The sequence below is a fragment of the Balaenoptera musculus genome, chromosome 6 (genome assembly GCF_009873245.2).
Source record: "Balaenoptera musculus isolate JJ_BM4_2016_0621 chromosome 6, mBalMus1.pri.v3, whole genome shotgun sequence".
NCBI classification, from domain to species: Eukaryota; Metazoa; Chordata; class Mammalia; order Artiodactyla; family Balaenopteridae; genus Balaenoptera; species Balaenoptera musculus.
In genome coordinates this window covers 33915701-33943202 of record NC_045790.1, presented here as the reverse complement: position 1 = coordinate 33943202, position 27502 = coordinate 33915701, and the positions used below count along the sequence as shown (strand labels likewise).

The window sequence follows — 27502 nt, the reverse complement described above, 5'->3', positions numbered from 1 at the left end:
TGTTTTAAAGCAAAACGACCCTTCAAAGGGTGCTTCTTCCCCTTAAGTAGTTTACCTGAGAACAGGAACCAGATTAAATAGCAGAGCCATGACATGTGCCACTATGGGCCAGTCTATATTTGACACCAAAAGAAATCTGCCTTGTATTGTATTATTGTGACAAAATGCCAGGTTACAAAACACCGTGTACAGCATGACCCCAACTTCATAAAATATTCATACCCATTTATCTATGCGAGACGGGGTATCATTTTGGGAACGGACGCTTGTTGCCTGCCAGTGCGGGAAAGTGTGAATTCATTTTCTGCTTTTTCTTTTTACAACATTTAAAAAACAAATAAATGCTCTTTCCATTGGTGAAGGAGGAGCCAGAGGGTCGGGCCTGCAAGGGCGAGGCTCCCCTGCAGCGGAGAGGGGCTACGAGAGGAGGACCGCAGGTGCAGGGACTCGGGGTCGGCTCCCTCCTGCCTGCGGGAGGCTCCACTTACCGCACGAGGGAAACGGGCGCGGAGGGCGCAGCGAGACCTGGGTGGAAGTGGGGGGAAGGGGAAGCGGTGGGCCGCCGGGTGCGCGGGTCTCGCCGGCGCTGCGGGGGGCGGGGCGGCTGGGGGCGGAGCGCATGGGGGCGGAGTCTCGCGTGGGACGGGTCTGGTCGGGGAAGGGGCGCGAGGGGGAGGGGAAGGTGTCGGCGTGGGTGGCGGGCGGCTGGGGACGGGATGAGGGGTGGAGCACTGTTGGGGTGGGGTCTTGGTGGGGGCTTTGGGGTGGGGTCCGCCTGGGCCGGGCTGGGTCGCGGGTGGCTCCGCCCCCCGTGGCTGGGAAGGCGGAGCAGACCGGCCCCAGAAGGCTACGGGAAGGAGCGGGACTCCGGGCGATGGCGGCGTCCGGCGCGCTGCTGGTGATGGGCGTGAGCGGCTCGGGGAAGTAGGTCCGGGCGGGCCGGGGCGCGGGGGGCGCAGTGGAGGGGCGGAGCGGGGCGGCGCGGGGCGGCGGAGGCCACACTCGCCGGCGTTCCGGGCCCGCGGCGACGGGAGGGTCCTTTCCCTTTGCTGATGAGGGAACTGAGGCCCAGGGCACCTGCTCCCTCTCCCCGCTTGCCAACCTGCTCGCCCCCGGGGCGCCCGGCCCGGGGCCACATCCCAGACTCGGGCTCTCCGTCTGTAAATTTAGGCAGAGGCTTTAGCGAAAGCGCCTTGTGAAGAGGCGCCTGCAGGGGCGCGAATAGAGTAAGGACTTCCCCGCGCCACCTGGAGCGGCCCGGGCCGTCACAGGTGCCCGTGTTTGGGGGCCTCGTGTGGGCACAGCGTGCAAGGGAGCAAGGCCCACAGAGCAGGGGCAAGCCTCGTCCCAGGCTCCTACAGACTTTTGTCAAGCTGGACAGCGCGCCAGCTCCCCCCTGCCGGGCCCTGGACTTTTCTGATTAGATTTTGGAAAGTGAATTTAACCTTCCTATTTACTGTGTTCCCCCTTCAACTGGAAGGATTCGGTGTTAAAATGAAGAGTGGCCCCTGAAGGTTTGTGAGCAGGGAGGAGCACTGAATACCACAAAACCTCTGCCCAGCCCAGTCTGGCCAGCTTGGGGGCTGAGGAAGCCTTTGGCTTCCTGTTTAGACCAAAGTCTGACAATGCCCTTTATTATCAGAAAAGGCAGCTACGGCAGCATTCCACCAGAGGCAGCAAAAGACAACTAAAATATCACAACCTGCAAAGGCTTATCCAGACCCTTCTAGGATGATCTGAATCAGGAACTGCCCATGCGGTCCAGTGTATTTTAAAGACTCTTTCTTTCTCCAGGTAGGTAGGTTTAGCTTCCAAAAATTATTGTGGCATTTTTAGCCTCAAAGACAGGGAATCTTGAACTGAAATTTAAAATAAAACACAGAGCCAGAAAGTCCCTCACTGTGTATGACTGAAGAACTCAGAGAATGAAAAACTGCCGCTCTGGTGTGATGTAGTAAAAGTCAAGAGCCCTAGGTCTTGGTTCTACTGCTGTCTGGTTGTGAGCTTGGGCAGTTCATGTGCTGCCCCCCGACCCAAGTCTTGGGTCAGATGAGGGGAGACTGTACCATATGTCATATGGTTATGATATTCATGCATTCAGTAAATGTTTATCGAGCTCAATCCTTCCTCAATGTCACTGACATGTAGTGAGCAGGATAGATAAATCCCTGCCCTCAAAGAGTTTACATCCTAGTAAGGGAGGGAGACAGTAAGGGAATAAATACATGTGCAGTGCACCAGGCAGCGGTAGGTGCTATAGGGGAAAATAAAGGAAGGTAAATGGAACAAAGAGCCAGGCAGGATAGTGAGGGAGGGCTCCTCTGAGGAAGTGGTGCTGGAGAAAGACCTACAAGAAGAGAGGAAATAAGTCCGTGGATAGCCAGGAAAGGGCATATGGGCAGAGGGAATGGCAAGTGCAAAGGCCCTGAGGCTTGGCTTTCTTGTGGACTATCAGGGAGGCCATTGTGGCTGAGTGATTGGGAGATGAAGTCAGAAAAACAATGCAGGTGAAGAGAAGTGGTCATATGCTGGAATATTTTGAAAGTAGAGCCAAAAAGATGTGTTGATGAACTGGATGTGGGATATGAAGGAGAGAAAAGTCATGGATGATTTCAAGATTTTGGGCCTGGGTAACTGGAAGAAAAGAGTTTCTATTGACTGATGGGGAAGCAATAGGCAGAGCAGGTTTGGAAGAAAATTTCAGGAGCTCAGTGTGGGATGTGGTGAGTTGGACATGCCTATTGGTCATCCAGGTGGATCTGTCAAGTGGGCAATCAGATATCCAAGTCGAGTTCAGGAGAGAGGGACTTTAGGTGTAAATGTAGGACTCATCGGTGTGTGGATATGTTTAAAGACATAGATGTTCAGAACACCAAGGGAGTGAGTGTGGATAAGCTGGCCAAGGACTGAGCCCTGGGCCCTCTAATGGTTAGGTCAATGTCAACTGTTGTCGATGGACTGAGTGATAAAATGCCTGAGAATTGATTACATTGATCATTGGATGTAGCAACATTGAGTTCTTTGGTGACTTTTATGAGCCCCTCTTAGGGCCCTGCAGGATTTTTAAATATACTCCATAACATTTGGAGCGGTGGGGTAATACCTTAAGAGAACAATAGTCTCAAACCAGAAAGATCCCATTTAAAACACTGTTAAAGTAATGTCAAGTAATAAGTTTATTATGTTTATTGCCTTCCCTCCCCTACCTGAATGTAAGGGATCTTTTTCTTTTTTGTTTATTGACATATGTGTCTAGAACAATGCCTGGCATATAGTAGGTGCTTAATAAATATGTATTGACTTGATGAATGAATGAATGGAGCCATTTGAGTGGGTGGCGGTGTTAGCTTTCTTTATATTTTAACAATCTTAGTGAAGCCACCCTCAGCTTCTTTCCGTGTTTCCTTCTTTTTCCTGCTGTCGCAACAAGCTCAGGCCTTTTGAATACCTTTCTCATTATTCTGTGCCCCAGCCTACTGCCTACTGTCTTTTTAAGTCTCCTTGATCCTGATTTAGACCAACCCACTGGAAGACATTTGGGCCCCAAACTGGTTTGTAATGTTCGGCCCTGACCAGTCTCCTGTGAGCCGAGCACTTTGCCGTATTTCTGCTGGGGGTCCCTGGTTCATATTCAAACAGTCCAGCTGTCCTCTGGTTAGGAAGTTTGGTTAGAGTGGTTTTTCCTTTTCTTTCTATCTCCTTCCTGCCCGTCTACACCCCAATCTAGTTAGCTTTTCTTTTTAACTTATGACTGGTGGCTGACATGTTCATTCCTGGCTCATCTAACTTGGTCTTAAGTGTGATTTCCGTCGTACACAGAGCTGATTTCACCAGCCCTGGAGTTTGGCTGGGACGGTTTAGTCACCAGTAGGCTACAACATGTCACCCTATGCAGCCTCCAAAGGAGTGAACATAATGGGAGAGGTTCCAGTTCTCTCAATCCTTTGGTTACCTTCGGGAGCAGGTCTCAGTTGGGTACAAGTGTGTCTTTTTAAAACTTCCCTGATACCTTCTTAACAAAAGAGAGAGGACCCTTGGTAAGCAATAGTATCCAGCTAGAATTTCATCACAGTGCTTTGTTTTCACTGTATACATCTTTTTGGTTGCCTCCTGTTTAAGGCAAATGAGGGTGGCTTCCTGTATAAGGGAAGGAAAGAGTTTCCTTGTTTAACACATTCGTTTAATTTTAAAGAGTGAAGCAATTAAACAAAAATAACAAGTAGATAATTGTAAAAGTGCATGTAAAACTTAGGCAAGAGGGCATGATGAAATGGTAGGAGGATACAGTAAAAAATTCTGAAGTTCATACTTCAGTGATTGGCATTTTGGGTAACACTTCAGAAACTGATAGCATGAAGGGGCTTCGTTTCTAATTAATCGCCTGACGGCCTCCACCCCTACCCCACGGCGCTAGCCTGTAAGCCTCAAGATGGCCAGTCTCAGTGGGCTGAGCATCATGTCCTAGGAGCTAGTAGGTGCTCAGTAGATATTGGCTGAGTGAAATGAGTAGGTGAATGGATAAATGTAGCTCAGTTCCCTTGTTTTACAGGTGAGAAAACTGAGATTTAGAGGACAAGGTGACTTACACAGGAGGACACAGTCATTTAGTGGCAGCATGGAGACCGTAGCCAGACCTCAGTTTCTAGGACCCAAGCCCTCTTCACTGACCGTGCAGCCTGTTAGGGTCTGAACAGGTAGATCATTCTTAGATGCATTGCACAGAGAGCATTCAACTCCCAGACTTAATAATGAGTGCTGGTGATTCTCCATGTCCTTTATTTGAAGTGTGTCCCTTTTAAGCCCCAATATTTTAATGCTTTTATGAGCTCCTTGAACCTTGTGTGGGTGCTTAGAGGTTAAATGCCGTGTCAGACCTCTCCCTCCAATATCCTCAGTAGAATTTATCACTTTAATAATTCAATATTTTTTCTCAAAAAAATAATTATCTACAAAACAGGGACCGAAAACTTAAGGAAAAAACTTCAGGAGTTTAGTGAGATCTTATGTATTGCTTTTGGGAGAAAAATTAGTGATGACTGGATAATTATTTCATTCAAATTCCTGGAGAGAACTAAAGCCATGCTCTAGACTCCAGGGTCAGGAGCATCTGTCTCAGTTTCAGTATCGTAAGTTGTCGGTGATTAATACCGGTAGGGCAGCCCTCTGCTTCCCAGGGCTCCTCGGGCGGAAGAGGCACAGCGCAGGCTGGGAAAGGGCAGTCATGTAACATCTATGTCCTCTCCACAGATCCACCGTCGGCGCCCTGCTGGCATCCCAGGTAACCTGTTCTAATGCCTCCCAGTTGCTAGTCCCGTCATGTTGTCTCTTTGCTTCTCTCCCTTTCCCCTCCCTGCCTTTTCTTCTGGCCTGAGTGGTTTGTAAACTCACCACAGACACCTCCATGCAGCTTGTGAAACCCACCGGAGCAATTTTGTTTTTCTCCTTGGTGATCATAAATAGTGATGAATGAAAACAAGAGCTGCAGCAGCCCAGGGAGCGGGATTCGTGACGCGACTTCAGAGCCCTCCCCACTCCTGCACCTGGGTGGGCGGTGGGGGGGGGGGGTTCCTCGGGCTGCTGGTGGGGAAGAGGGTGGCAGGGTTGTTTCTGTACTTGCCCGTTAGTTTCAGTAACCCCACAGTGGCTGTCACATGGGCCGCACTACCTGCCACATACCCTCTTTCACTTTGTTCTTAAAGCTAGGATGGAAATTCTACGATGCAGATGACTATCACCCAGAGGAAAATCGAATGAAGATGGGAAAAGGGATACCTCTGAATGACCAGGTAATCTTTGCTGTCTGTTTTTATTTCCAACACAGATGTCCTGTGATGCAGGGTGACTCAGTTTAAGATTCCTGCGGTGCTTGTTGTAGTAGAGTTCCTGGGTCATGCGCTCACGTACAGTGCTCCAAAAGCCAGGTGCACAGCGGGTCCACCACATATGTTAGCTTTGGCCCTGAACTCCCGTCTAAACTCTAAACTGGCATCAACAGTGATGCCACCCTCTGCCCCAGCTCGGCAGGATCTGCCAGAACACTTTGTTGAGGGATTTTAATCTGCAGAATGTAATCCCTGAGAGGGCAGAGGCTCCCCTGTGCCTCATATGTAGGGAAGTTCATCTTTTCTTCCTAGGACTTATCAGTCTACCACCTCGCCAGGCCCTGGCGTCTTTGCAAACTCAGATCTGGCCCTCTGGAGGTTTCCCACTGATCTCAAGGTCAAGACCAAACACCTAAACTCCTACACGTGCGTGGTCAGGCCAGACTGACCATGCCCCACTCCAGTCTCTTTTGGTGCCACGCGTCCCCTCCTTGTATCCACTGGAGCCACCCTTGCCTCTTTCAGTTGCTCTACCACCATGCTCCTCCCCGCAGGGCCTTTGTATCTGTTGTTCCCACTGTGAGGAATAATGCACTTCCCTGCCCTCTTCTCAGTTACCCGGCTTATGCTTCACATCTCAGCTCCTATGCCCCTTCTTCAGGGAAGCTCTCCCTGACTTCTAGGTAAAACCTCCTATAATAAACTCTCATGGCACTGTATCCCTTATCGTCCTTGTCCCAGTTGCAACATGGCATTTGATGGTGTGAGAATTTGATTACTATTTATCTCTACAACTAGATTTTACCTCCAAAAGGGCAGGCACTATGGCCATTTCTATTAACCATTATACATCCGCAGAGCCTGACACACAGTACATGTCAGAAAATATTTGTGGCAAATTTGTGAGTGAATGAATGAATGAGTGTAAGAATGAATGACTAGCACCTCATTTCTTTTTTTTTTAAATTTTATTTATTTATTTATTTATTTATGGCTGTGTTGGGTCTTCGTTTCTGTGCTAGGGCTTTCTCTAGTTGCGGCAAGAGGGGGCCACTGTTCATCGCGGTGCGCGGGCCTCTCACTATCGCGGCCTCTTTTGTTGCGGAGCACAGGCTCCAGACACGCAGGCTCAGTAATTGTGGCTTACGGGCCCAGTTGCTCCGCGGCATGTGGAATCTTCCCAGACCAGGGCTCGAACCCGTGTCCCCTGCATTGGCAGGCGGAGTCTCAACCACTGCGCCACCAGGGAAGCCCCCGCACCTCATTTCTTTATACACTGTCATGAGGCCCTTTCCTAGAGGGTCTCTCTCAAACCAGAGTCACAAACTGGATTCATTGGCGTGATTAGATGTAACCCAGGAGAGACTGAGGGCAGGGCGTAGGGCTGAGTCCACAGAGCAGCTGAGAGCAGGGGCTCTAGCTGGGCCCATGTGCCGAGGGTGTCCAAAGGGCAGGTATGGTATGGAACTGGCCAAAGAGCAACACTGGTGTTTTCACTTTCATGACCTTGGCTCACCCCAGTTGGGCCCCACTTTCTTCTCTTTGTCCTGCCGTGAAGGACTGGAGTCATTAACCCATATTAGGTCTAATTCTAGAGCACTCTGAGGGTTTCTCTTGTCTCAGGGAGTGCACCTCGAGTCTGTAATAGTTCAAACGTTAAACCATCAAAATCAAGTTTACAGCATCTGACTTTAGAAGGCAGGAGGAGAGAAGCAAAAAAGGGATACAGAGTAATAATTTAAACATAATAATGATACTATACGAGAGATAATAAACATAATATAGACAACCTGGCCTCACCACTGAGCTTGTGTGACTTTTGGCAGATGGCTTAGTCTCTCTGTGCCTCATTTTCCGCCTGTGAAGTAGGAATGGTGACAGGACCTATTTCCTTGAGTTCTTGGGAGGATTAAATGAGATACTATGAAACATGTGCACAGAGAAGTACCTGAAGCATTCAGTAAATATCACTTCTTATTGTTGTTGCTAATATCTTATCTATATATACATACATGTAACAGAAACCATTTCTGTGGAGTGTGTAAAGTGTGACTGTGCTAGGGTTATTTTATTTTTCTCCTTGGCAAGTACAAATGAAACTTAAAATAAGGAACAAAGTAAAGCAACCCAAATGGACAGATTTTAAAATGGCATTTAAGCATCCTTCCTCTTGTTCACAAGTGAGGCTTGTTAAGTGGGCAGTATGGATGGGGGGCTGGGGAGGAGAATTCAGAAGAGGAATTTATTGTACAGAAGAAAAGGTTATCAGTTACTGGAAGAAACACAACAAGTTACTAAATATATTCAGAGGCAGCTGTACAAGTTAGCCTGACCTTAGAGAGAAGCAGAGAGAAAGAGGTAAGATGGCAGATGGCTTACATTTTTGATGAGAGCCCAGCGAGTCTAAGAGTGAAGGTGTGGGTCACAGCTGAGCTGGCACCAAGGACCTCCTGGTTGCTCTGGCAACCAGCCCCCCATCCCAAAGATACTGTACTGAACATCAGTTAGAGTGTTAGAGGCAGACATCGCGGTTGGCCTTGGGGAAGAGTCTCAGGAGGGTTTGGGGAGGGTATTGTGCTCAGAAGGCCAAGATATGAAGAGAAAGAACCTGAGTTGAATATACCAAGGGCTCCTTAAGTCTATTTCAATTAAATTAAATGTAAACTCCAGTTCCTGGGTTGCACTGCCACATTTCAAGTGTTCAACAGCCACATGTGGCTGGTGGCTGCCACAGATAGAGGACATTTGGTGGCACAGATAGAGGACATTTCCCTCAGGGCAGAAAGCTCTATTGGACAGCGCTGGTATAGAGAGATACGCCACCCAGGCTGCAATACATTATTAGCGTGATGATGATGATAATAATAAAGAATTTCCAAGCTGCCAGTGAGTGAGTCTCCCATATGTGCCAGGTTCATGCTGTCCTGGCAGCGTATGGTGACACTTGAGCAGACTTCAACCTCAAAGTCTATTTAAAAGAGGGTTTTTTGACAATTCCCCCTGATTATAAATATAATACTTATCCTGTATAGAAAATTCGACTAGTGCCGAAAAATCCTTTCACAGAATTTTCATCACCCTTGGTTTCATCTTCCAAAAATACCTACTAACTGAATTTGAGTTTTTCCCCCTTATCTTTTTTGGGGTATATATTAGTTTTACATGCATTCTTTCCTCTATGGGCTTAAGTTCACTTTTGCACCAGATAAAACCAGTCCCTCGCCTGTTGTCCTCCCCTCCTACTTTCCTTGCCCTCTCTCCACCTCCCCCAGCAATGCTGGGCACACTCATCTTCCATCTGTTCCTCTGAGCTCCTGCCCTGCCCTTTAACCATCATCCCCTTCCAGAAGACACTGTTTCTCTAGATAGGCCAAGTGCTTAAGCACTGGGCTGGGGGTTCAGGATACACTGCCCCCCCATCCCTGCATGTAAGGACTATCAGGAATGAAGGGACCTAGAACATCAGATCCAGCAAGCAGGGATGTTCATTTGGGTTATGTTGTTTCCTCCTCTCTTTCCCCTAAGACTTTGTGTGTTTGACTTGCCTAAGTTACCATATCGTCCGTAGTAACTATTTACACACAGAGGTCAGTGAATTTGCTTTAATATATCCTCTGTTTTGCCCCAGTTTCTGCATCTGTGAAAAGGAGATCTCAATCATTCCCTTTCTTCACAAACATGAATACAAAATTTGGAGCTCATGTGTCCAAGTCCTCCCTAAGACCCTAACAATAAAGTCCAGACTCCTTAGCAGGTCACTCAAGGTCTTGACTCTCTAGTCCTGACAGTTTCTCCTGACCTTCCTCACCTATCAATTCCCACACCTCCTGTTCACCAGTGCTGAGCTCCTGCCTCATCCATTTAGACAAGAGTCTTGGTAAACCATCTTTAATATGCCAAGTCTTGCCCTTCCCTCTGCTTGACAGGCCCTGCTTCCATTAAAATCCTCTTTAGTCTTCCTAGGGCCTGATCAACATTGCTCTCTCCCCTTATCTTATCATAGCCCTTCTTATATTTCTTGGAGCCCTCATTACTGTCCTGTGGGTAGTTTAATTGATAAATACCCATCCTCAGGCTGTGACCCCCTCAAGGACAGGGACTGCACCGTTCATATTTATATCCCCAGCGCTCGATATGGTGCTTTGCACATATTAAGTATTCATTGTTTGTGGAGTTAGAGCCCACTGCATACTAAATTTATTTATTAAAGGTCTTTTCAAAATTCAAAGTTGGAAATGAATGCTGTTTATTGCAGCTCTTAAATCAGCCAAAAAGTAATGTTTAAAATGGAGTCTACTCCTGTTCCTGTTTAAGTCCCAAAGCAGCTCAATGTATTATGTATGATTCCCCCATTTTGCAGATGAACAAAGGGAGGCACAGAGAAGTTAAGTAACTTGAGCAAAAACACAGAGTGAGGGGGATCTCTCTAACCTCTAAGACTCTACTTTTTCTACTGTGTTAAAGGCCCTGATACTCCACACACACAAAAATAATCTACAAGAAGTGAATCAGGGTTGATTAAGTGGAGTAAGAAAGGGTGAAAGCAAGGGTGAGGGTGCGAACAGGAGAGAGGCACAGCCCTCGGTGAGCACATCCATTGTAGGGGCCTAGGCCTTGAAGGGTATTTGAGGCAGGTGACACCTGGCTTTACACAGCAGGTCTGAGAATTCTGGTTTCCACATGGGCGTCTAGGTAGCCTCTGGAGCTGCTTTGGAAAAACTCTCTGCTTGTGGCCCCATGTGATCCTCCAAGGAAGGATCCCAATTGTGTAATTATGACTCAATACTTGGAAACTTCTGTAAAATGAAGGTGAAAGTGCTTCTGTTTTATCTCCAACCTTCTCTCATTGTTTTTATGGCTGGTGGACCCAGACCTTACCAGTGCAGTGAATAAACTGGTCCAACATACATTCTGATTGGGCAAATGTCTGAAAGCATCCATTTTTGTTTAAATAGTTTAATGTTTCCATGTACTAATATTAGTTGTCATGGTTGAGCTTCTGAGGAATTTTATTATGACTAAGTGATGCAACAAGCTTAATTCTTGACGAAGGCACATATTGAGGCACTATTAAAACAATAAAAAAGCATGGATTCAAAGTAAAGTTCCATTTTCCTATACATAGGATAGGAAGCTTATTACCCAAACATGTTTTCCGTTATTTTTAATTTGTTTCGTCTTTATTGTGAAATGTTTCAGGCATGCAGAAAATGTAATGAATAATAAAGTCAATACCCAACTTAACACCATAACATATTTGTTTCCTAAGCCATAAAATCATACAGAGATTGATCTCTGTACAAAGAGAGATTTGTGCCGATGGACTGGAGGAAATGTGCTATCTAAGTAAAACAACAGAACACAAGTTTGCTCCTCTGCTAATGTGAAGAAAGAAGAGATATCTAAAGTACTAGAAATTAAACAAATTATCCCCTCTCCTTGGTTCGTCCAAACCCACTAGGAACATTTTACTCATGCAGAAGAACAACTCATTTTTTTGTTGTGTTTGCATCTGTAAATCAGTCCTAATGCATCATAATTGCTCCTTGAACTCTAAGTAGGTACGTGAATACTGAATATGTGAATTAGCATTCGGCCCTCTGAACCTTCCAACTACCTCTTCTAAACCAAACATTCTTGCTGAATGGGGGTTAGCAGCCCACGGCACTAGTCTCAGGATTTTGTTTCACCTAGAGACTTGTACAGTGACAAGGGATGTATTGTGGAAAAGGCTGTCTGCCTACCCAGATAGGACAAGGGTAGTCAGGCTCTGTCTTGCCAGCTCAATGCCTGATACCGTCAACACATTGAACACGCATTCATGTCTCATATGAGAACCCCACTAGTCAGGTTCACAAGATTTCTACATAAAACCAGAATGCCAGTTGATTATTTTACAAGGAGAAATTTAAGTGCCACATGGCCCGTAACACTCACATGGATCCGATTTCAGAAGCCAACATACAATCAGGTTTCTCAGTGAACATGCAATCAAAAGAGTAGGAGAGTTAGGGCTGAAGTTTCTAATGGTGTGAGACCATCCATCCCCTTACAGGAAGACATTTGCTAATGAGAATATGATATTCAAAGTCCTATGGCCAGAACTCAGTCCTATGGCCAGACATGTCCTCTGGTCAGTACTCTGCTGTTTAATTCCGTAGTGCTCCTGCCCTGGGCCTTCACACCCACCAAGCCTTGCTGGGACAGATGTGCTTCCTTTATGTGTGTAAAAATATGTAGTTGGATCATAGTGATGTCCTGCTAGCCTGAGGGTCACTTTTACTCCTTCAGATGAGTTTATACATCTCTGCCCCTTTCTATTAAGTGTTATTCTTTAAATTAAAGTTTTAAAGAACAAGCTTCTTTGCTTCTTTTCCAAGTGCTTAGGAAGTTACCTCACTGTGGGCCCCATATGCTATAAGCAGACTCCTTAACTTTATAAAAGTTGACATCATTTCTGCAGCTTGAAATGGGATGCCCCCATTTACATGTAAAACACACAATGAAGTTAGTCCCCTTAATGATTAGTATACCACTTTACCAAGTAAGTGGCCTGTGCTGCCCTTCCTGCAGGCCTGAAAGGCACTATATCTTTGTAGGACTGGATCCTAGGTAGGAAACTGCTCACCCTGCTGACGTGTGAGTCTTTAAGGCCCAGTCACCCTGCTCTGCTACAGCCTTCTATTAGAGGAGCTGTTTTGGAAAATATAGCCAAAGAGGTTTAAAAAAAATTTTTTTAAGGTCATTGTATAACTAACAGTGTTCTCTTTTTCATCCCTGTTAGTTCATGAATATAGTAGAAAAGCTTAGCTATTCACAGTGAGAGTACAGGAAAGAAAGGAATTTAGAACGTTGAGTGCAAATGGAATCTTAGAAGTTAAACTTAGGGTGATCATGTCTAGAGTACTGAAAGAAAGCACCCAGAGCAGAGTGTCTGGATCTCCCTAAGCACACAACAAACGCTTGTAAATGGATGAAGGAAAGGGGAAATCCAAATCTGTGCTTGAACTGGCAGCTTTTCCCATGGGCAATTTTCCATCATAAAATACTGCACAGCTCAGTAAGTCCATCTGATTATCCCCGCTACCTATAATCCTTGACACTCTTCTTCCTGGACCCCTGCCATAAGCCCAGAAAATACTGCGTTACAGTGCAATTTCAAGTTTCATAAGTATAACTCCTACAACTTTTTTTCTCCTCATAGACTTCTCCAGAACATTTAGTTTTTGAGTATGATGTCTTAGAAAACCTTGCCAATAATAAACCTTAAACATATACACTCTTTTCCAAGAGCACATAGGTCTCCTCATAAAGCACAGAGTTCTTTGTGGTCTGCAAATCTGGAGCTGGTAAGCCTCATTATCTTGTTACTTTGTTTAGAAATAACCACAATGATTCTACTGACTACAGTCAGACAAGTGCTAACACAAACAAATGTTTCATTCATTAAATACATTTGAGCTACAATGTGTGCACATTGTAGTAGCTGTTGTAATTTGAGTAATAATTTCTGTGAATTATGTATTAATAGCTGTTGTATTATTATTTGTGTAAGTTAGGTGATAGTTGTCATTTGATCTGTGTCTTGTGTGGATTTTGTAACTGTTGCATTTGTACTTCTAAGTGGTCTCTGGCCGACTAGTGTGTACATAGAAGTGAAGTCTTTTTTTTTTTAATTTATTTAATTTATTATTATTATTTTTGGCTGCGTTGGGTCTTCATTGCTGCGCACGGACTTTCTCTAGTTGCAGCAAGCGGGGGCTACTCTTCATTGCTAGCATGGGCTGCAGGCACGCAGGCTTCAGTAGTTGTGGCACGTGGGCTCAGTAGTTGTGGCTCACAGGCTCTAGAGAGCAGGCTCAGTAGTTGTGGTGCACGGGCTTATTTGCTCTGCAGCATGTGGAATCTTCCCGGACCAGGGCTCGAACCTGTGTCCCCTGCATTGGCAGGCAGGTTCTTAACCACTGTGCCATCAGGGAAGTACCCATAGAGGTAAAGTCTTAAAAAATTCTATCACTAGTAAAACTTCCAGGAACCTCAACCCAATATTAGCACACATGCTTTTTAAAAATTTTATTTAATATGAAAAAATTAAATATATGTGTGTGTTGTGTGTGTGTGTAAAATTCTCTTCTGCTTCCTGACAAGGGTGGGTCCGAGTAACTGGAGGGTCTTTAGTTTGCTGAGTACAGAGTGAAGGCCTTGGTGGAATGAACCTTTCACTTACTGAGTATTTAGTTACTCTGAATAAGAAATGGGAAAGCCTGAGCCCAGGGGAGATATTCAGGAACCAAAGGAGCTCACCCAGAGCTGGAGAACTTGAAAGGCTCCTGGTGGAAAAGATTTGGGTGGGAGGGGCAGGGGGGGCATAGCCAAGGGCTTAACCAAGGTCAGAAGCAAAATGAGAAATTCTCAGGTGCCAGAATCAAAGTGGCAAGATTTAATTAAACCTAAATAACCTCTTCCCCCAAGTTTTGGAAATGCATGTAAGCCAGGAGGCTGGGGACTGAGATTCTGATGCCCCTGTAGAGATGGGAGATGAGGCCTATATGATGCATGGAACTGGACCTGAAACTAAGTGCAAGGACTTGCATAAAGTATTTAAAGGAAGACTTTATTTGAGTGAGGATTACAAATATCTCCACTCACTAGATTCAAGAAGCAGCAAAGAATCTGGCTGTCTCCCCTGGACCACAGGTGGAAAACCAGAGACTTTCCTACACCCAATTCACTTCGTATGACATAGACCAAGTTGAAAAATTAATGTAATACTAGTCTGGAATTGGTGAAACTACCTATGGAAATGTTTCCAAAACTCAGCACTCCTACAAGGGAAAAAAAATCTGAAGATGCACCTGCAGTCAAAAAGTACAAACTATACAAGTAAATGAACCACTATGAGAGAGAATCAGCAAAAAAGCACAAATGGAATAAGTCATACTCCAAGAAATAGAATCAAATGAAATAATACAATATTGCAAATCAACTATACTTTAATTTTTTTTAAAAGAATCAAATGAAAGACAAGAAACAGAAAATTTATTGATAATGTTTCATTATCAATAGATGGATTAAACAATAAACTAGAAACAGCTGAAGAGAGAACTAGTGAATTAGAAGGCAGACTAGAGGATATTACCCAGAGTGAATAAGAGAGCTAGATAACTAGAAAAATATTCGAGAAAAATTAAGAGACTGGTATAATAAAATAAGTTTCTCAAACAGCTAAAAGGAATCCAAGGAGAATAGAATAAGTGGGGGAAAGGCAATATTCAAAGAGATAATAATTAACAGTTTCCTTAGACTGAATATATAAAATGAGTCCTGAACAGGATAAATAGTAAAACTGCAAAACATCAAGGACAAAGAGGTTTATTTTCTACCTATAGCTACCAAAGAGAAAATATATGTTCTAAATGATTGCCCAATATAACAAGAGATACTTCTCAACAACAATAGAGCCCTAAAGACAGTGAGTAAGTATTCAAACTGCTGAGGGAAAATAACTGTCAACCAAGAATTCTTTACCAACTGAAATCTTATTTAAAATGAGTAAGAGTAAGAGCAGAAGACATTTTCAGACATACACAAAGACAGAAGGGAAAACTCAATTCTTAATCTATGGGAGAATTTAAAACAACTCTCTTGAAAACATCAAAACAGACAAAAGATATACGAAACAGACAAGAAAAATTAGTAAAGATATAGAAGATTTAAACAACAAATATATTGAAAAGCATGAATAAAAAATAAACATTCTTGTCAAGTACATATGGAACATTTATAAATATTGACCATATACTAGACCACATAGTACTAGTGCTATATGGCACAATTTGCCACAAATTCCAAAGAGTCAATATCATACCAATCATATCATATCATCACATTTTTTATCATAATGCACAAGAATTAGAAATCAATAATAAAAATTCTCACAAATCATAAAATGGTTGGAAACTGTAGAAATAAGTAAAATTGAAAAATAAAAATAGACATTCATATAAATAATTCATAAGTTAAAAATCATAATGGAAATTATAAGATATTTAGAAATGTATGACAAAAGTGCTATCAACTAAAACTTATGGGATATAGCTGAAAGAGTACTTAGAAGGAAATTTACAGCCTCTGAATGCAGTTTTGGAAAAATAACAAGAATGAAAATGATGATCTAAGGGTTTAAGTAGAAAAAAAATAATAAAAAGGAAGAATGTAGAAAAGTATAGAAGTAAGTGCTGAAATTAATGGAATATAAAACAAAGAAACCATATAGGTGATGAGTGAAACTAATTGTTTGAAAAGATAAAAACAGACAAATCTCTGGCAAGATTGATCAAGGGGGAAAAAAAGCACAATTAAGACTAGGAATGAAAAGAGGCCATGAAAAATCTGATACCAGTGAATTTTAAGACTTAGATAAAATTGGACACTTTCATAGAAAAATATAAATTACTGTGGGAAAACAGGCTTGGATGACAGTGATCTGATGGTAGAGACAGTGCTCAGGGACACAGTCTACTCCCCGCCCCCCCAATGAAAATGTGACCTTGCTGATTCTAAAGTATTTCAGTTACCAAAACTGAATCAAGAATAGAAAAATCTGACTATAACACAATGCTCATTCAAGAAATTGAACCTGTAATCAGAGATCTTTCCTCAAAAAAAAAAAAAAGCCCCAGGCACAGAGTTTTTAAGATGAGTTTTAGTCAGCTCAGGCTGCTGTAACAAAATATCATAGACGGGGTGGCTTAAACAATAGACACTTATTTCTCACAGTTCTGGAGGGTGAAAGTCCAAGAGCAAGATGCCAGCATGGTCAGGTTCTTGTTTATTCTGAGCCTGGAGTTTCTCTCCCTGGCTTATAGATGGCTGCCTTTTTACTGTATCCTCACTGGGTGATTGAGGGGGAGGGCAGTGGAAGGAGAGAAGGAGTACACACTAGCTCACTGGTCTCCTCTCAAAAGGGCACTAATCCCATCATGAGGACCCCACCCTCATGACCTCATCTAAACCTAATTACCTCCAAATATCATCACATTGGGGGGTATGAATTTTGGGGAAATAATAACATTCAGTTCATAACAATAATATATTGTATACAAGCTGTTTCAAAGAACAGAAAAAGAGGGAAAGCTGCCCTACTTATTTTATGAGGCTAGTATAACCTTGATACCAAAATATAACATGGACTATACAAGAAAACAAATGCAGGTCAGTCTCAATTATATAAATGCAAAAATCCTAAATAAAATGGTAGTAATCAAATGTTTAAGAGCAAGGACTTTTAAAGACACATCATGTTTCTTGAATATGCATCAAAATGATAAAGGATGAGGGCACAGGTAAGGATATGGCTGGGACATATATAAAATCAGACTGTGAGCTGAAAATCATTGAATATGTTTAAAATCTCCATAATAAAAAATTATGTTTTTCTTTAAATGCATTATGGCCAATCAGTATTTACCCTAGGAGGATTCCTTTGTGAAACACTATAGGGTGTCCTATGTAAACTTCCTCTGCCTTCTCTGGAGAAATACAAAATTCTCACACTGCTTATATCTGAGTAGAGCTTTGCTTTTGGAGGGTTTGAAGAATAGGACCAGGGAGCAGCTGACATAAGGGTTTCTGTGAATACCTCTGTGCATTTGAGATCAGAGGCACCTAAAGAATCATGCAGTATAATAAAAGATTTATATACATATCAGAACCAGAGAAAATATACTTACAATGGGAAGATTAAGATGGCGGAAGTTACATACTGGTATTTTAGGGCAATTTTTATTATTATGAAAAGAACCTCTGATACCTGGACCAGGAAAATGTTTCTGTGCTGAACTGCCTAGTGACTTGACCCCTCAGCCTTGTGCATGGCCTACTTCTCAAAACCACTAAGATCTCTCTGGACCTTTACATTGATGAACATGATTAACTTTCTGTAAAAACAAACAAAACCTGGAAAAGCCACTTTGTGTCTGCCTTAATTTCAGGACAGGATTCCATGGCTCTGCAACTTGCATGGCATTTTACAAAGGTAAGAGAAATTCAGTCCCCAGGTAAGCCAGTGAGTAAAGAAAACCCATCACAAAGTACAGGGGAAAAAATACACTCTTGAAATCACAACTGACTGCTGATATGGCATCCCAGAAATGAAATGCACCTCTATCAAGTAACCAACAATGATTTTAATCAGCCACAGATGTGTAGTTTAGTTGGGTTCTGAAGTCAACCTTCTAAACAACTCCACGATTACTTGGTCAGCCACTTGGCTTCCATAAACCTGTTTCTTCATCTGAAAATGCGGATAAATATAGTTCCTACTCACAGACTGTTGTGAGGAATTAGTGAGATGAAGCATGGGTAGCACTTAGAACAGTACCTAATATATATAGTAAGTGCTAAAAAAATAATAATGACGTATAGCTATACCTTAGCCACCACTTTTATTGCCTCCTACTTCAAACTCTGACAACCAGGAAGATCTGGGGTCATTCATAAGTCAACAGATAACTGGCCACCAGGATTGAAGTCTCAAATTGTTCAGCTCTGTAGCATGCCTCTGAGCAAACGAGGTCCTCCCCATCCCATCTGTGGGCCAGACCCCTGGGAATCCTGGTTGGGACATGGAAGATAAAGAAGTGGCAGGGAATAGGTTCGAAATCTTGCTGTCTCAGATGAAGTCGTGTTTTATAAATCTAAAATCATGTGGGCCATATGAAATTAGACTATACTTATGATTAAAAATCAGTTTACTTTTTTTAGACTGCACAGACATGGCTGGCAGCCCTGTCTTTGCATGGGCTTAGGGGTTTAAGGTGTGGAGTTGAGAACTCCTGCCCACTTGGGTCTCTAAAATAAACAGACTTGTCAGAGATCTAACATACTGACTGTGATGGAAGCAGAAGTGAAGATCCTCAGGAGAATAGAGATCAGACCTCCAGGCTCAGAATAAACAAGCTCTCATTCATGGCCCTTGGGAAGAGCCAGAAGGCTCAGGTACATAGGTTTGTTGCTGATGACACACTCCATCCACTGGGTCTCCAGTCTACAATGGCCATGAATCAAGGCGGGCCCCTTCAGAATTCTCAGTTCTGAACTGAAATTTCTAAGTACCCAAGCCAGCTTTGACCCTTCACCTCTTTATTCAGTTCCTTCCTGGCCCCAAGATGACTTCCTCTTCTGGCTGGTACATGTAGGTTTAGTGGAAAGGGAGCTCACCCTCATGTGTGGTCTTGAACCACACTGGTTTTCCCTTATTGGTGCCTTGTCACTCTACCTCTATTTCTGGCTCAGATTTTTTTTTTTTCCTTAGCACATCCCTGGAAACTTCTCACATCCTACTCACCTTGACCACACAGAGGCTGATGCTCCCTTTTCTCCCGCTTTCTCTAGCTCTGCACTGGTAACTTCCCCAGACTCTTCCAGCATACTGTAGAGTAGGAATGGAGAGAAGCCAGTTGTGAAATTCAAATCCCTGAATACCTGACGAGAGCCTGAGCTGTGCTGTGTGTGGGGCACAGGTGCCTGCCGGCAGCCACCCATGTCTACGAGTGGTGGCTCAGTCACATCCTACATCCAAGGGGCAGAGCCAGTACTTACCAAGCATTTCCTGTGTGCTGGGCACCTTGATAAACTTACTCATCACAGTTCTATGGGCAGGTACCCTGAGTAGCTGCATTTAGCAGATGATGAACTGATGCTCGGGGAGGTAAATATGTTACCCAAGATGCCTCACTAGTGGAAGATCTTTACCTCAAAGCCAGGGCTGCCTGATACTTGGCCACCATTTGTAACACCTTCCACTGTCAGAGAAGTGGGACTCTAGTCCTCAACCTAGACTTGACGCCAATTATTTTAAATGTCTTCACTCTAGCATCTTCCCCCCACACACTTTATTTTTTTTAACAGAGATGTAGCCTCTGGACAGCATGTAATTCTTGCCTGTTCAGCTCTGAAGAAAGTATACAGAGACATCTTAATACAAGGAAAAGATGGTGCACCTCTGAAGTGTGATGAGTCAGGAAAGGAAGAAAAGCTGGCTGAAGTGAAGCTCCTTGTGGTCCATCTGACTGGGTCGTTCGAGGTCATCTCTGGACGCTTACTCAAAAGAAAAGGGCATTTTATGTCCCCTGAGTTACTGCAGTCCCAGTTTGATACTCTGGAGCCCCCATCAGCTCCAGAAAATTTCATCCAAATCAGTGTGGACAAAAATCTTTCAGAGATAATTGCTACAATTATGGAAACTCTAAAATGAAGTGAGAAGCATTTATATCAGTGGTCCAGAACACAACTGGGCATAACTCTGTCTCCCATCCCAAACCGTGTTCCAGTATCCTTGTTGATACTGTATTCTAGATTCTTCTTAAGGTGAATAAACCATAATGTATTGAGATATGCTTGTTTGGGTGGATTTTTAGGAATCTGTGATACTCTTGTCTTCATGCTCTGGCATATACAGAGAAAAGGAGAGGAAACTTTGAAAGTGAAGCTTCAATTGAAGTTTAAATTCGTGTGACCCAATCAAATAATCAGAGGAAATTCTGTAATCTGTGCTGTAAACCATGACTTATTTAGAACACTCTTGATCATGCCTGTACTTGGACAAATAAATGAAACTTGGCTATCCTTGGCACCCTCTGGAGATCGGTCTCAGGAGCAGAAAAGCGTACAAAATTGACCATTCACCAGCAAGTCATGTTACACCACACACCTCTTATTTCTCTCTCTCTTTGAGTCATTTCTAGGTAAATAAAAAGCACACACAGTTCAAAGATAAAAAAAAAAATTTGCAAAGGTGGAACTTGAGTGAATGAAATGCATGACTCACTGATTCAGTCTGCCCCCACCTCATTTTAGAGACCCCTGTGAGACCAGGCTGTTATCAACCTGCCCACCTTCCTGCTGTAAAAGCTGTCAATGATGGACACTAGGCAGGCTAGGAAGGAACACCAGAGGAACTGCTATGGCCGAAAACTGAAACAAAACTTTCCAATGGGCAGCTTTATGCCAGTGGCAGCGGGGTTGGGCGAGGCTGTGGGGAGCTTAGGGGCACTGGTGCATTGCTGGCATGCAGCTTACCAGGTACCAGCAGGGAAAGCTGCAATCTGGCCAGCATGGGTTGGGTTTGAGCCCTTCCCTGATGGGGCTCCAGGAAGAAGCTTCCTTATCCCTCTATCCTAAACAGGGCCACAAGACCCAGCCACTTTGCAGGGCCACTGGTTGGTTCTGGCCAAAAAGTGAGTTTTGGAACCAATTACCTGTTTTCTTTCACAAGGATATGCATTTCTTTGTCTCAGGAACCACAAATAGAATATGTGCGTGGGGTGCCAATGGAATGAAAGGGCCCTTCGGGGTGGACGGAACTTGCCTAAGAAAATGTGGAGAGAATGAGGAAGGTGATGGAGGAGTAAGACGTGGAGCTCACCTTCTCCTCACAGATATATCAAAAATACATCTACATGCGGAACAACTCCTACAGAACAACACCTACTGAACACTGGCAGAAGACCTCAGACTTCCAGAAAGGCAAGAAAATCACATAACTGGGGTCTTGGTTCTGTGGCCAGGGGTCGAGCCTGAGTTTCTGAGGTAGGAAGAGCCGAGAGCAGGATGCTGGACCACCAGAGAACTCCTGGCCCCAGGGAATATCAGTTGGGGAGAGCCCTCCCAGAGGTCTCCATCTCAACACCAAGACCTAGCTCCACTGAACGGCCAGCAAGCTCCAGTGCTGGACGCCTCACACTAAACAACTAGCAAGACAGGAACACAACCCCACCCATTAGCAGAGAGGCTGCCTAAAATCATACTAAGTTCACAGACACCCCAAAACACACCAACTGATGCAGCCTTGCCCATCAGAGGGACAAGATCCAACTCCACCCACCAGAATGCAAGCACAACTCCCCTCCACAAGGAAGCCTACACAAGCCACTGGACCAACCTCACCCACTGTGAGTGGACTTACCAGAAGCAAGAGGAACTATGACCCTGCAGCCTGCAGCAAGGAGACCCCCAAAAAGTAAGTTAAACAAAATGAGAAGACAGAGAAATATGTTGCAGACGAAGGAGCAAGGTAAAAACCCACAAGACCAAATAAATGAGGAGGAAGTAGGCAATCTACCTGAAAAAGGATTCAGACTAATGATAGTAAAGATGATCCAAAATCTTGGAAATAGAATGAAGAAAATACAAAAAAAAAAAAAAAAAAAGTTTAACAAGGACCTAGAAGGACTAAAAAACAAACAGTAATGAACAACACAATAACTGAAATGAAAAATACTCTAGAAGGAATCAATAGCAGAAAAACTGAGGGAGAAGAACAGATAAGTGAGCTGCAAGATAGACAGAATGGTGGAAATAACTGCCACAGAGCAGAATTAAGAAAAAAGAATGAAAAGAATTGAGGACAGTCTCAGAGACCTCTGGGACAACATTAAATGCACCAACATTAGAATTATAGGGGTCCCAGAAGAAGAAGAGAAAAAGAAAGGGTCTGAGAAAATATTTGAAGAGATTATAGTCAAAACTTCCCTAACATGGGAAAGGAAATAGTCAATCAAGTCCAGGAAGCACAGAGAGTCCCATACAGGAGAAACACACCGAGACACATATTAATCATACTAACAGGAATTAAATTCAAAGAAAAAATATTAAAAGCAGCAACAAATAACATACAAGGGAATCCCCATAAGGTTATCAGCTGATTATTCAACAGAAACTCTGCAGGCCAGAAGGCAGTGGAAGGATATATTTAAATTGATGAAAGGGAAAAAACCTACAACCAAGATTACTCTACCCAGCAAGGATCTCATTCAGATTTGACGGAGAAATCAAAAGCTTTACAGACAAGCAAAAGCTAAGAGTATTCAGCACCACAAAACCAGCTCTATAACAAACGCTAAAGGAACTTCTCTAAGTGGGAAACACAAGAGAAGAAAAGGACCTACAAAAACAAACCCAAAACAATTAAGAAAATGGTAATAGGTACATACATATCGATAATTACCTTAAATATAAATGGATTAAATGCTCCAACCAAAAGACACAGACTGGCTGAATGGATATAAAAACAAGACCCGTATATATGCTGTCTACAAGAGACCCACTTCAGACTTAGGGACACATACAGACTGAAAGTGAGGGGATGGAAAAAGATATTCCATGCAAATGGAAATCAAAAGAAAGCTGGAGTAGCAATACTCCTATCAGATAAAATAGACTTTAAAATAAAGAATGTTACAAGAGACAAGGAAGGGGACTCCCCTGGTGGCGCAGTGGTTAAGAATTCCCTGCCAATGCAGGCAACACAGGTTCAAGCCCTGGTCCAGGAGGATTCCACATGCCACGGAGCAACTAAGCTCGTGTGCCACAACTACTGAGCCTGCGCTCTAGAGCCCGTGAGCCACAACTACTGAGCCCACGTGCCACAACTACTGAAGCCTGTGGGCCTAGAGCCTGTGCTCTGCAACAAGAGAAGCCACTGCAATGAGAAGCCCGCACACCGCAACGAAGAGTAGCCCCCACTCGCCACAACTAGAGAAAAGCCTGTGCAGAGCAACGAAGACCCAACTCAGCCATAAATAAATAAATAAATAAATAAAAATAAAATTATAAATATGCACCCAACATAGGAGCACCTCAATACATAAGGCAAATGCTAACAGCCATAAAAGGGGAAATCGACAGTAACACAATAATAGTGGGGGACTTTAACACCTCACTTACACCAATGGACAGATCATCCAGACAGAAAATTAATAAGGAAACACAGCTTGAAATGACACAGTAGACCAGATAGATTTAACTGATATTTATAGGACATTCCACCCAAAAGTGGCAGAATACACTTTCTTCTCAAGTGCACATGGGACATTCTCCAGGATAGATCACATCTTAGGTCACAAATCAAGCCTCGATAAATTTAAGAAAATTGAAATCATTTCAAGCATCTTTTCCGACCACACGGCTATGAGATTAGAAATCAATTACAGGGAAAAAAACTAAAAAATACAAACACATGGAGGATAAACAATACACTATTAGGTAACCAAGAGATCACTGAAGAAATCAAAGAGGAAATCAAAAAATAACTAGAGACATATGACAATGAAAACACGACGATCCAAAACCTATGGGATGCAGCAAAAGCAGTTCTAAGAGGGAAGTTTATAGCTATACAAGCCTACCTCAAGAAACAAGAAAAATCTCAAATAAACAATCTAACCTTACACCTAAAGGAACTAGAGATAGAAGAACAAACAAAACCCAAAGTTAGCAGAAGGAAAGAAATCATAAAGATCAGAGCAGAAATAAAGGAAATAAAAACAAAGAAAACAATAGCAAAGATCAATAAAAGTAAAAACTAAACAAAATTGATAAACCTTTAGCCAGACTCATCAAGAAAAAGAGGGAGAGGGCTCAAATCAACAAAATTAGAAATGAAAAAGGAGAAGTTACAGTGGACACTGCAGAAATACAAAAGATCATAAGAGACTACTACGGGCAACTATATGCCAATAAATTGGACAACCTGGAAGAAATGGACAAATTCTTAGAAACGTATAACCTTCCAAGACTGAACCAGGAAGAAATAGAAAATACAATTACCAATCACATGTAATGAAATTGAAACTGTAATTTAAAATCTTCCAACAAACAGAAGTCCAGGACCAGATGGCTTCACAGGCAAATTCTATCAAACATTTATAGAAGAGCTAACACCCATCCTTCTCGAACTCTTCCAAAAAATTGCAGAGGAAGGAACACTCCCAAGCTCGTTCCACAAGGCCACCATCACCCTGATACCAAAACCAGACAAAGATATCACAAAAAAACAAAACTACAGACCAATATCACTGATGAACATACATGCAAAAATCCTCAACAAAATACTAGCAAACAGAATCCAAAAACGCATTAGAAGGATGACACAGCACTATCAAGTGGGATTTATCCCAGGGATGCAAGGATTCTTTAATATACACAGATCAATCAGTGTGATACACCATGTTAACAAAGAATAAAAAACCATGTGATCATCTCAATAGATGCAGAAAAAGCTTTTGAGAAAATTCAACACCCATTTATAAGAAAAGCTCTCCAGAAAGTGTGCATAGAGGAACCTAACTCAACATAATAAAGGCCATATATGAAAAACCCACAGCAAACATTTGGGTTTGCTGTGGCCATATATGAGAAACCCACAGCAAACATTTCACTCTCAATGGTGAAAAACTGAAAGCAATTCCTCTAAGATCAGGAAGAAGACAAGGATGTCCACTCTCACCACTATTATTCAACATAGTTTTGGAAGTCCTAGCCACAGCAATCAGAGAAGAAAAAGAAATAAAACGAATACAAATTGGAAAAGAAGTAAAACTGTCACTGTTTGTAGACGACATCATACCATACATAAAAAATCCTAAGGATGCCTCCAGAAAACTACTAGAGCTAAATCAATGAATTTGGTAAAGTTTCAAGGTACAAAATTAATGCACAGAAATCTCTTGCATTCCTATACACTAACAATGAAAAAACTGAAAGAGAAATTAAGGAAACAATCCCATTCACCATTGCAACAAAAAGAATAAAATACCTAGGAATAAACCTACCTAAGGAGGAACCTACCTACCTACAAGACACTGATGAAAGAAATCAAAGAGGACACAAAAAGATGAAGAGATATACCATGTTCTTGGATTGGAAGAATCAATATTGTGAAAATGACTATACTACCTAAAGCAATCTACAGATTCAATCCAATCCCTATCAAATTACCCTTGGCATTTTTCACAGAACTAGAACAAAAAATCTTAAAATTTGTATGGAGACACAAAAGACCCCAAATAGCCAAAGCAATCTTGAAAAAGAAAAATGGAACTGGAAGAAGTCAGGCTCCCTGACTTCACACTATACTACAAAACTACAGTAATCAAGACAATATGGTACTGGCACAAAAACAGAAATACAGATCAATGGTACAGGATAGAAGGCCCAGAGTTAAACCCACACATCTATGGTCACCTTATCTTTGATAAAGGAGGCAAGAATATACAATGGAGAAAAGACAGCCTCTTCAATAAATGGTGCTGGGAAAACTGGACAGCTACGTGTAAAAGAATGAAATTAGAACACTCCCTAACACCATACACAAAAATAAACTCAAAATGGATTAAAGACATAAATGTAAGACTGGACACTATAAAACTCTTAGAGGAAAACACAGGAAAAACACTCTTTGATGTAAATCACAGCAAGATCTTGACCCACCTTCTAGAGTAATGAAAATAAAAACAAATGGGACCTAATGAAACTTAAAAGCTTTTGCACAGCAAAGGAAACCATAAGACTAAAAGTCAACCCTCAGAATGGAAGAAAATATTTGCAAACAAAGCAATGGACAAGGGATTAATCTCCAAAATATACAAACAGCTCACGGAGCTCAGTATCCAAAAAGCAAACAACCCAGTCAAAAAATGGGCCAAAGACCTAAATAGACATTTCTCCAAAGAAGACATACAGATGGCCAACAAACACATGAAAAGCTGCTCAACATCACTAATTATTAGAGAAATGCAAAGCAAAACTACAGTGAGGTATCACCTCACACTGGTCAGAATGGCCATCTTCAAAAAATCTACAAACAATAAATGCAGGAGTGGGTGTGAAGAAAAGAGAACCCTCTCGCACTGTTGGTGGGGATGTAAACTGATACAGCCACTACTGAGAACAGTATGGAGGTTCCTTAAAAAACTAAAAGTAGACTTACCATATGACCCAGCAATCCCACTACTGGGCATATACCCGAGAAAACCATAATTCAAAAAGACACATGCACCCCAGTGTTCACTGCAGCACTATTTACAATAGCCAGGTCATGGAAGCAACCTAAATATCCATCGAAAGATGAATGGATAAAGATGTGGTACATATATACAATGGAATATTACTCAGCCATAAAAAGGAACGAAATTGGGTCATTTGTAGAGACGTGGATGGACCTAGAGACTGTCATACAGAGTGAAGTAAGTCAGAAAGAGAAAAACAGATATTGTATATTAATGCATATATGTGAAATCTAGAAAAATGGTACAGATGAACCCGGTTTGCAAGGCAGAAATAGAGACACAGACGTAGAGAACAAACGTATGGACACCAATGGGGGGAAGAGGGGGGTGGGATGAATTGGGAGATTGGGATTGATATATATACGCTAATATGTGTGAAATAGATAACTAATGAGAACCTGCTGTATATCATAGGGAACTCTACTTAATGCTCTGTGGTGACCTAAATGGGAAGGAAATCCAAAAAAAAGAGGGGATATATGTATACATATAGCTGATTCACTTCACTGTACAGCAGAAACACAACATTGTAAAGCAACTATACCCAATTTTAAAAAAAATGTGGAGCCCTGGATTTTCGTCGCTGCCAGACTATTTGGGGCACCTCCTGTTTGGTTTACATCAACACTCATGTTCAGGATCTAGGCCCTTAAGTTGTCCAGGTAATATACTCTGGCTGGATGAGAGTCACCCCCAGGTGTAGAGAAAGGACTCAATCATTTCAGTGTACTCAGTGAGTAAGTACTGGGTACTGTGATGGGCACTCTGGAGGGTTTAAGGACCCGCAACACAAAGCTCTGGCTCTCAGGGGGCCTAAGTTGGGGTGGAAAG

At 42.8% G+C, this 27502-nt stretch overlaps 1 protein-coding gene across 7 annotated transcripts; it reads left to right on the top strand.

Moving 5' to 3' along the window:
• Positions 1-786: 786 nt before the first annotated feature.
• Positions 787-20217, top strand: IDNK (IDNK gluconokinase). Of its 7 annotated transcripts, none has more exons than XM_036856883.1 (6): positions 846-924; positions 4550-4694; positions 5248-5278; positions 5704-5786; positions 17816-17859; positions 19734-20217. In XM_036856883.1, the coding sequence occupies exons 4-6, from the start codon at positions 5751-5753 to the stop codon at positions 20077-20079; spliced, it is 426 nt and encodes a 141-aa protein (XP_036712778.1). In that variant the 5' UTR covers positions 846-924; positions 4550-4694; positions 5248-5278; positions 5704-5750; the 3' UTR covers positions 20080-20217. The 7 variants fall into 7 exon arrangements, with proteins under 7 accessions (XP_036712772.1, XP_036712778.1, XP_036712773.1 ...); XM_036856878.1 differs by having other exon boundaries at positions 5700-5786; XM_036856879.1 differs by having other exon boundaries at positions 850-928; positions 5700-5786.
• The last annotated feature ends 7285 nt before the right edge of the window (positions 20218-27502 follow it).